We start from the raw sequence: 10,821 nt of genomic DNA, 5'->3' as shown, positions 1-10,821 counted from the left end.
TTGTTTTAAGTCTAGTCCAATGTACCTGAAAGCCTTCACTGACTGCTGTCCTATCTTGAACCTTTCCTTGATTCTGTTGATCACAACATTCTCAAATAATTGTGTTCCTTCCCAGATAAAATCATCCACATGCATAAGTAGGAGACCTGATAGTTTATTGTTATCATACACGGTACCAGTAAAAACCTGCAGGGTCAGCCTTGACTTGAACACAACCCAGAGTGTGAAGCAACTTTTTTTTACAGTAAGATACCACTGTCTCGAGGCATCATTCAGACCATAAACACATTTCTTTAATTTCCATAAAATCTGGCCTGATGAGTCTACTTCTTTAGGCGGTTTTAAATAAACCTCACGATGGAAATCTTTACTCTGCAAAAAAGCTACCTTCACATCAATGGAATTACATTACCACTGATAAGATGCCATAATTGCTAAGAATATCCTTAGAACCTCTTTACTAACTGTGGGAGAATCGGTTCTAATGCACCCAAAATCTTCAAATCCTCTTGCAACTAACCTGGCTATAGTTATAGGTTTACCATGACAGTCTTGTTTTTCAGTACACACCCACCTTACAGACACACTACTTTGTCCTGTGTTAGGAACTTCTTCATAAACATCAAAATTTTTCCAGTTTTCTGATTCTCTCTCCTTGGCCTCTGCAATTCTTCTCTCATTACAATCATTAGACGTTATCATACATTCTCTTTCACTCAAAGCCTCCTTTTGGACAATATCAGCATCACATGGTATAGAGGTCCAGTCATCTACTGCCCTAGACCAATCTAGAGAATAAGGATCACCATCATCAGGTTGAAAGTTAAACCAGTACTTCTTATCAGTTGACCTTTTTCCTGCATAATTTATGACAGTCCCTGACTTCCACTCTGAAGAACCAGTGGGTAGGTAAGTCACTCTTTCACCAGGTTTGGGTAAGGATATTCGGTTTCTCTCTGTCATTCCTTCACTATTGGTATTGAATTCATCTGTACCACTTATTAGATCTAAATTTCTTTCATCACATTCAGCCTCACTTTCATCATTCATATAATCTATGCCTACATTCCCATTAGGTTTGGCATTAGTTACTTTGCTACTCAGTTTATCTACATCTTCATTTACTATATTGTCATCCTGAATCATATAGTCACTTTCAATCACTTTTGAAGCATGAACCCTAAGCAAGGAGTTGCCATGCATAATGGATACTACTTTACTATTTTGGCCTATGACAACCCCAGGGCCCTTCCACTCATTGTCCTTATCTCTCTTATAGTATACATATTCACCATTAGAAAATATCTTTCCTGATGATCTTACTTGATGTCTTAGTGCACATTTTACTTTTTCAGAAGTCTCAGACATCACAAAAGCTCTTCTGGCAGAGTGCAAAGCATTTAAATGTTTTCCTAAAGTGTCACTGATTGTTGTACCTTCTAGAGCTGGTGGATCATCATCTAATACACATGGCAACTTTGGGTTTCTACCATATACCGGTACATGGCATAGGCCCTACTGCATGGTAGCCTAGGCTACCTAAGCCTAGTTATAATCGGTTGTGTATGTTTTGTAGTGTGCTACTGTTACAGTAGAAGCCATTAAGCATTTCTTTTTTTAGTTCAGTGACAGGAAGATAGCCCATATATATTTTTTTCTTAAACAGGTCACGGTGAAATTACTGTCAGGTGGAGTAACTTTGCCGTGAGACTTTTATTTTTTTATTATTATTATTATTTTTTGACAAAAGCAATTGTACCTGTAGGTATCGGGCTGAATGTATAGATAAAGCAATAAAAATGTCAATATTCCATATGTGACAGTTTGTAGTCTGTTTAGCAAAAACCACCATTCAAGTGAAATTACCCTGTTTTACCCTGTACCGGTATGTACCTTGCACCTAGTGTGGTGGTACAGTACTCTGTTTTAGGGAAGCTCCACATTGTGTGGCAAGCCAAATGATTTCCTGTAAACCAGGAAGTCATTTACAGTGCTGAGTGGTAACCTTATAACTGACCAACATGTGTTCCCTGTGTGACAACAAGTGGGTTGTTGGAGGGTTAGTGACTCTCCCCAGAAAACAACTAACAAGAAATACAAACAAGAAGCCTCGGACCAGGACTGACCAACAGGTGACGGCAAAGGACCGAACAAAGGACATGATATAGATTTCGACATGGAATGTAAAGGGTGCGAATGATGAGGTAAAAGAGCGAGAGATTGTCTAGGTGCTTGAGGGTGCAGAAGTGGACATAGGCCTATGTGGAATACTGAGACTAAATGGAGAGGTGAGAGTGTGAGAGAGTGGGAATATGGATAGGGTACCGGCTATACACGCAGGAGTAGTGAGAATAAAAGGGAAAAAGATGGAGCATCTATTGTTGTGTGCAAGAGATGGAAGGAGAATATAAGAGAGTATGGATCAGTTGGCTCAAGGATTGTGTTGGTAAAATTGAAAGTAGGACTACAAGTGTGGGCGATTTTGTGTGTGTGTAGGCGCCAACACAAGATCGTGCAAGTAGAATGAAAGAAACAGTTCCAGATAAATGTGGAAGCATGCATGGAAAAGTTTGAAAGGAGTGAGAGAGTGTTTCTGATTGGAGATATGAATGTAAAAGTAAGGAATGTGAAGGTGGATGGAGTAGTTGGCAAGTGGGGTGTGCCTGCAGAAGTGGATGAGAATGGCAGTGCTCTAGTGGACATTTGTGTGGAGAGGGGGTTGGTGATAGCCAATACCCTCTTAAGACACAAAATGATCCACAGGTACACGCGGTGAGTGATAAGAAGGGTGGGTGGTGAACTAAACAAACAGAAAGCAATAATTGATTATATGTGTGTTGGTGACAGAATGAGGTGTGTAATGGATGCAAGAGCCTACAGAGGATGGGAGAGTGGACTTTCTGATTACCATGTGGTAGTGGTGGTGAAAGTCAAGGGTCAAATGCAATGGAGGAATAGGAGGAGGGAGAGACAGGAAGTAGTAGTCCATACAAGGAGGGTAGAAAGGTTGCAAGTGGATGAAAAAAGGTAGAATATAAGAGAGAAGTGGAGGAGCAATTCGGTAAATATAATTTGGAGCAGATGGGGGAGGTGGAAGGCATATGCAAGATATTCACAGAAGAAACGTGCAGCATGTGAGATGATGTGTGGGGTGAAGAGAAGACGAACAGGGGTGCAAGGAACAGCATGGTGGAATGAAGAGGTGAAACAAGCTGTGGCGCAAAGGAAGAAAGCATATAGGGAGTACCGGTAGATGGGAAGCAGGGGCATGGAGGAAGTTGAGAGATGGAAGAGAGAGTTATATGTAGAGAATAGTAGAGTGGTGAAAAGATTAGTAAGAAGAGAGTGGATGAGGAATTTGGAAGGAATTTGAGTGTAAAGTGGAGGGAATGTAAGAAATTGTTTTGGAAAGAGGTAAAGAGAGTTAGACAGGGTGATGAAGTTAGCCAGAGAGTGAAAGATAAAAATGGTAGATTGCTAGTGGGGAAGGGAGAAAAAGTGAGCAGATGGAGAGAACACTTTCAGGAACCGTTAAACATAGAGAATGAAAGTAATACAATGATAAGTGGCTGAGGAATGGCTGGGAGAAGAGAGAGGTGAGAAGAGAGCAACAAATCAGTAGGATGGAAGTACCATAGTGGAAGCAGTGAAGAAAGTCAAAATGGAGAAAGCCTCAGGAATTGATGGAGCGTGTAGTGAACTACTGAAACATGGGGAAGAGACAGTTGTAGAATGGATAAGGAAGATATGCAGATTGGTCTGGGAGGAAGGTAGAGTTCCGGAGGATAGGATGTCAGGTGTAGTTATTCCCCTGTACAGAGGAAAAGGGGGAAAAGAAGTGTGTGATAATCATAGGGGCATTTGTCTTCTTAGTGTAGCCAATAGGATCAGTGTGTGGTGGGATACATATTGACAGATTTAGGGAATTAACAGAGGAATTGCCGGTAGTTGGTGAAGAACAGGGAGTTTTTTGGAAGGGAAGAGGTTGCATAGATTAGATATTCATTCTTAGGTTTTTAGTGGGAAAGTTTCTAGAGAAGGGAATGAACTTGTATGAGGCCTTCATGGATTTGGAGGAAGCATAGATGGGGGTGCTCACCATCCACCCACTCGATATAGTGCTGCTCTCAGACACCTACCGTTTCCTCCCTTCCTTCCTTCCATTTCATCCTTCCTCTTCTTTCTTACCTTCAATATTTCTTCTGTCCATGGGTGACATTACACTGAGTGACAAGCCAAATGGTTTTCTGTTCACCAGGAAACCATTTACTATGCTGGGCGGTACCATAACCTTATAACCAAATTATGGTACTTGGTGGTTTAGTGGGCAGTTGAGGCCCTACAGTCGGATTGAATCAGTGCAAGTTTATATCCAAGGGGTGGTTGGGGGTTATTGCTCACGTAATGCCACTTAGGGATGAGTGAGACTGGTCACTCTTATCTTAAATGTCAGGACCAACTTGCCTAGCCCCGGGCTCCTGTGCATCTCATGGGGCAAGACAGGGTTAGATGATGAATGAATGATGAATATGACAAGGTGGATAGACAAGAAATGTGGAAAATATTAAGAATGTATGGAGTAAATGGGAAGTTGTTGAATGCCGGGAAGAGTATGTATGAGAGGCCTAGGGCTGCAGTGCATGTTGATAGTGAATTGAGTGAATTCTTCTGCTTGAATGTTGGATTGAAACGGGGATGTGTCATGTCTCCATGGGTGTTCAATCTGTATATGGATGGAGTTATTAAAGAGGCACAAGGTATGGCAGTGGATGTCGGAGCAGCTTAAATGAGAGAAGTTAGCATTTGAAAATACCCTGTACTGTTGTTTATTGATGACAATGTATTGTTAAGTGAAGACGAAGGGGAACTGCAAGACTTGGTGAATGAGTTCGGAAGAGTGTGTAAGAAATGGAATCTAAAGGTGATGTAGGGAAGAATGAAGTTATGGTCTTTGAGAGGAATGAAGTCACTGGATGTACAGTGAAGTTGGATGATGAGGAAGTGGAAAATGTGAGTGCATTTAAGTAGTTGGGTAGTGTGATGAGTATGGATGGAAGTTTGGAGAGTGAAGTGCTTGAAAGGGTATAACAAGGAAGAAAGATTGCTGGTTCCATGAAAGCCGTGATAAGAAACAGGGAGGCGAGCATGGAAATAAAAAAGTCGATGCATGACAGTATTGTCTTAAGTCTAACGTATGGAAGTGAAGCATGGACCTTGTTGGAAGGACACAAGTCATGAGCGAGAGCAGTGGAAATGAGTTATTTGAGAGGAGCATGTGGAGTTACATGTACAGTAGAAACAGACTGACAAATGAGGAAGTGAAGGAGCCACGTGGTGTGGATGTGGATGTGATACAAAGCGTCAGGAGAAATACATTGAGGTGGCTTGGCCATGTGGAGAGGATGAAGAGTGATATACTAATGAGGAGAGTGTGTGTGAGTGAGCTGGTGAGAGGGAGAGGGAAGGGGAGGCCAAGGATGAGGTGGAGAGATAGAGTGGAGAGGTGTATGAGAGTGGGGGATGAGTTGGGAGCAGGGCAGTGAAATGGTGCAGGACTGGGTGACATGGAGATGATTTGTTTGTGGCCACCCCTTCCGGGATTAAGGCATTTGGCAATAGGTAGATAGATAGATACCCTATATGTAAATGTTACAGTTATAAAAGTACATTTTCTTTGTACAGTAGTTGTAGTAATTACTGCCGGTATTTATTATTTATTATTATTTTTTGTTTTTTCAGGGATCCTCACTATAGAAGAAAATGAAATTGATGGACTGCAAACAGTAGAGTGGAGGTGGGAAGAGGAGATTGTGTTGGTGAAGTATGACTGTTTTATTGTGGAAGTGTGAGGGATCATGACCCCTAGCCACCAGTCAGGATACAGGCCTGAGGCATACAGCCTGCCAGTTCTGCCAACTCCTCAGCTATCATGGAGGCAGACTGGTGGTTAGAGAGGGCTGCTTTCATCACTTACACTTGTGTAAAGTAACCCTTCGGCAACCATGTGAACAAGATGGTTGAGCCCCAGCAGAAAAGGGCCAAATTTCCCCCCTGCAGTGATGACGGGGGCGGGGGGGGTCAGCTACTGCCCCGCCATGACTTGGAGATTATTCACACACAGCTTACCCGAAAGTGTCTCTGTTCCTTGCAGCTACCTGATATTCTTCATACCCTAGCTGTGTGTAATGACTGCTTCTCTTCACATCCAGTTGCACAGCTTATGCGGCTGCGGGAAGAGACACTGCTGTACATCAGCATGTTGACTCTTTTCTTTGAGGTATCATTAAGGCAACAGAGCCGGGGCGTGCTGTGTTCACGCATCAGTCAGGTTGTAGCAGCAGGTGCTGACAATGAAGGAGCAGTCCTAGATATATTGTTTGCCTTCCTGGCCTCAGAGGATGGGTATGTGAGTTATTCTGCCTCTCGTGCCTTGGCTTCACTGCTCTTGATGCTACGTGGGCGTCCAAGTGAAGTGGTGCTGGAGCGCTTGGTTGACAACGTGGCCTCTTCTACTAATCTGCTTGAAGTGGGACACTCAGTGGAAGTGGTACGTCGGGTCATTGAATGGAAAGACTTGGATGAGCACCCCTTGGAGGCTACTGAGGGAGAGTCAGGACAGCCCGCTGAGTGTGTTAAGATCACTTTAGCTCCAGCAGACACACAAGGGGCCAATGAGGTGAAGTATGTTGCTACGAAGAAGCTGGACTACAAGTGGTACATCTTAGTGGCCAGACTCACTCAGTTGGTAAATGAATTCACAGTGGAACGAGAGCATGTTATAGTTTCTTTTCTCACTTTGTGGGAGTCTCTCATATCAGTGAAAGCAAACCTCTCTGTCACTGACACAAAAGAATTCTACTCAGGACTTGAGCGTCTAATGACCCCATTGACGCGGCACACACATGCAGTGGTATGGCGCAAAGTGTTAGATTTATACAATGAGGTTCTGTGTTATGGGAGTACGCTGGCCCTCCAGGACGTTTTAGCAGAGGAGCCCTGCAACTTGGCACATCTCTTAATTCGTGCGGTGAAGGACCGTAGGTTCTTGGAGTGTGTGCCTTGTGGGGGGTCAGCGGGCAGGAGACCACAAATTGATGCTGGGTCAGGTGAGAGGGTGGCAGCCCCAGTTCCTGGCCCCAGCACTTCAGGCTCTAGTGCTGGCATGGACTGTGGTGATCGCACAATATTACATAAAGTTGTATTAGTTGTGTTAAAAGCAATTGCAGTGACAGTCAAAGAAACTCGTTGTGACTCATCATCAGAAAATTCCTCTCGGTCTGGTGGGTCTGGCTCTGAAGATGTGGACATGGCCATAATAGAGCGTAGTTTAAGGGAGGTTGTGCGTAAGGTGGATGATTTTGTGAAGTCCAAACTGCCCTTTCACCCTGAGGCTCCTATGGCTGAGTGGATGGTGCGGCTGTTTGGTGACCAGGATGACTGGCTGGTTGAGTCCATGGTGTGTGGCCTGGACATTTTCACTGGCCTTGGAGTCCGCATCAGGTAATTTGACTGTACCATAACAGTAAGTTCTTGGGTTCTGAATGTTTTAGAAAATATTTATGGTAGTAAATATGAATACAAAAACAGTAAGCTTCTAGCCCATACTGTGTAGTGTTGCTAGCTCATTTAAAATTTGGTCATATTATGTACAGCACTATATTCCAGTATGATATACAGTTTACCATATTGCAGATAATGCATAGTACAACATTCCTTCACATTTGGTTTACATTTCATTTTGTGCTACTGTTGCCTGAACTTTAAGTAGGAAGGTTAATAGACTAAAGTGGAATTGGAGTGTTGAAATAATAAGAGTATAAGTAGTAAAAGAAACATGACTAGAAGCTTGCATGAAGGTGATATATACATCACCTGCTGAGGGTATTATGTTAACAAAAATTTTAATCACTGGATTTAAACCCTTATGGATTAAATCAGGTTGGAGTGCTTTAGCTCAGTAGACTGCCAGGTATATATAAAAGAAACCATTTGGCTTGTCACTTAGCGTAGAGTCACCCGAGGTAGCACCGTATGAAGTGAGTGAATGGTGAGTGCCCCACGAACCACCTGTATATACAGTACATGTATATATATACTGCATATATATATATATATATATATATATATATATATATATATATCGGTATGTATATGTATATACAGTATCTCTCTCTCTCTCTCTCTATCTGTCTATCTATATATATATATACCGGTATATATATATATATATAAATTAGTGTTAGGTGGGGGTGCTCACCATCCACTCACTCAATGTAGTGCTGCATTGGGTGTCTACCCTTTCCTCTCTTCCATCCTTCCTCTTCAGTCTTTCTTTCCTTCACTCTTTCCTCGTTCTTCTGTCTTCGAATGATTTTTCACTCCCGCTTCTGTCTTTCTTTCCTTCATTCTTCCCTCTTCCTTCTGCCTGTGGGTAACTTTACACTGAATGACAAGCCAAATGGTTTCCTGTACACCAGGAAACCATTTACCAAGCTGGGAGGTAACCATATAACCAAATTATCGTTCCAGGTGGTCTAGTGGGTAATTAAGGTGCTCCAGTCGGATTGAACCAGTGAAGGTTTATATCCAAGGGGTGGTTGGGTTTTATTGCTCATGTAATGCCACTCAGGGATGAGTGAGGCTGGTCACTCTCATCTTAAATGTCAGGACCAACTTGCCTAACCTTGGTTTCCTACACTTAAATGTTGGGACCAACTGACTACTCCCGGGCTCCTACGCTCCTCATGGGGCAATGTAGGATTGGATGATGGATGGATGGATATATGTATATATATATATATATATATATATATACTGGTATATATATATAATCATCATCATCATTATCATCTGGACCTCCTTTCCCTCCCAAGGGCAGGGTGAGGAGTAGCAGTGTCCAGACAGCACAAACTTGCCCAGTCCAAATAGGCCACGCTTCCATTCACTCATCATTCAAGCCCCTGGAATCCTGGCTTTACTGGATATGCCAAAAACATTCACCACATTCTGCAGCTTCACACAAACGTTCCAATTGAGTCAATCCGGATGCTGAGTATATGTTTATATATACATACAGTATATATGCTGGTAGAGAGAGAGAGAGAGAGAGGAGTGGTTGGAAGAAGTTCAGGGAGCTGTTGCCTCTCCTGACATTGTGAGGGCTCTCCCTCTGTGCTAAGAAATCTTTGTATGTGGCGTGTGTTAGGAATGTTATGCTGTATGGTAGTGAGACCTGGGCAGTAATGGAAGAGGATTGTCGCAGACTCAAACATACAGATATGACAGTGATTAGGTGGATGTGCAGTGCGTCCCTGAGTGCAAGGCATGTGAGGACTAGGTTTACAATGGGTGAGTTAAGAGGTAGGATGGAACTTAAGTGTATTGGTGTTGTGATGAGGTGAGGTAAATTGAGATGGTTTGGGCATGTGGAAAGGTTGGGGGATGATAATTGGGTGCAGAAAGTGAAGAAGTATTAGTGTTAGGGAACAGGGTTGCAAGAGGGAGACCAAAAAGACCTGGGACAGGATCATTGAGTGTGACCCTAGGGATAAGGAACTGAATAGGGAAGCTGCCAGAGATCGAGCAACATGGAGAGCCACCATTAGGTGGCCAAGTCTGATGCATGCAAATATGTTGGAGCCTTCAAAAATGGAACAAAATGAAACAATGTATATACAGTATACTGTATATACTGGGTATTTATATAAATAGCCTAATTGTTTGGGTGGGTGGGTGTGTTTGAGATCAGTCATTAGTCATATACCAGTACATGCATTTTACTGTTATATGAGTGTGGTGAGTGGTGTGCAATATATTTTTTAGTGCTAATGCTGTATTTCACTTTGCAGACAACAGCCAGAGTTGCATGCTTGTGTTAACCCTCACACAACGTTCCTGGTGTTCCTTGAAACAGTGTACCTGGAGCATGATGTCTTACTGGACCTGCTAGTGTCTAATGAGACCTCCTTCCTACTATACCTGCTTCGCTACCTCAAGTTCATCCGCAGATCTTGGCATGAGTTTGCGTCCCATTGCGGTCGCCAACTGGAGGAGGTCATGACTGTTTTGATTCGTCTCAGATTTGCCATTGACCGCCTGGTATCAAAAAACCTTTTCCCATACAACATCAACCCAGTGCTGAAGTTGCTGCAAAAATGTGAGGAACTATATGAAGGGGGAGAACACTAGCTGTGCCTTTTCGTTGAGTGGTTTGGTGGTTAGGACTGATAACATGGGATTTTTTTCATGAAACTGTGGATGTGTTTACTGGGAGCCTTCTGGTTTATCCCACACCTCATAGTTTGGTCACATTGATCATTTTTTATATTTTCTCCAACTGATTACAACTTTCATCCAAGTCAAACTCATATGTGTTGCTGTTCTTGTTGCACAATGTAGATACCATAATTTTTCAGTTTCAGAATGTGGCAACTCCTTTGACACTTTCTTGATGCTTCCAGTCTGTACAAGGTTCATAGGTTTTTCTGTTTCTGATGCAGCACCAGTAGAAGTTCATAGTCTGTGGCAGATGTACTTAATGTACAAATATGGTATTATAGATATATTTTTATTCAAGTTCCCTTATCCATAGACTGAAAATGTATTGATTTTGTTGAATATTTATAACTTACATAATAGAAAATGCCAGTTTTGCATTATCTTATCTAAAGCAAAATATTGCCAATTTTCATGATAAATTTGTATTATTAGTGTAGAATTTTAAAATATAAATCAGTGTACTGATGTGTACAAATTTATTATGGTATAATTTGTAATAAATTAAAGTATTGCATTTGCTTAGGTTACAGTGTTGTGAAGGAT

General features: G+C 42.2%; 1 protein-coding gene across 1 annotated transcript; it reads left to right on the top strand.

The window, feature by feature from the left end:
• Positions 1-6,013: 6,013 nt before the first annotated feature.
• Positions 6,014-10,188, top strand: lin (protein lines homolog). Its single transcript, XM_080272166.1, has 2 exons — positions 6,014-7,500; positions 9,849-10,188. The coding sequence occupies exons 1-2, from the start codon at positions 6,014-6,016 to the stop codon at positions 10,186-10,188; spliced, it is 1,827 nt and encodes a 608-aa protein (XP_080128292.1).
• The last annotated feature ends 633 nt before the right edge of the window (positions 10,189-10,821 follow it).

The sequence above is a fragment of the Coenobita brevimanus genome, chromosome 50, assembly GCF_032717465.1.
Source record: "Coenobita brevimanus isolate Jiangsu-jjx chromosome 50, ASM3271746v2, whole genome shotgun sequence".
Taxonomy (NCBI): domain Eukaryota; kingdom Metazoa; phylum Arthropoda; class Malacostraca; order Decapoda; family Coenobitidae; genus Coenobita; species Coenobita brevimanus.
The sequence above is the reverse complement of the archived record's forward strand: the minus strand, read 5'-3'. Positions and strand labels throughout refer to the sequence as shown.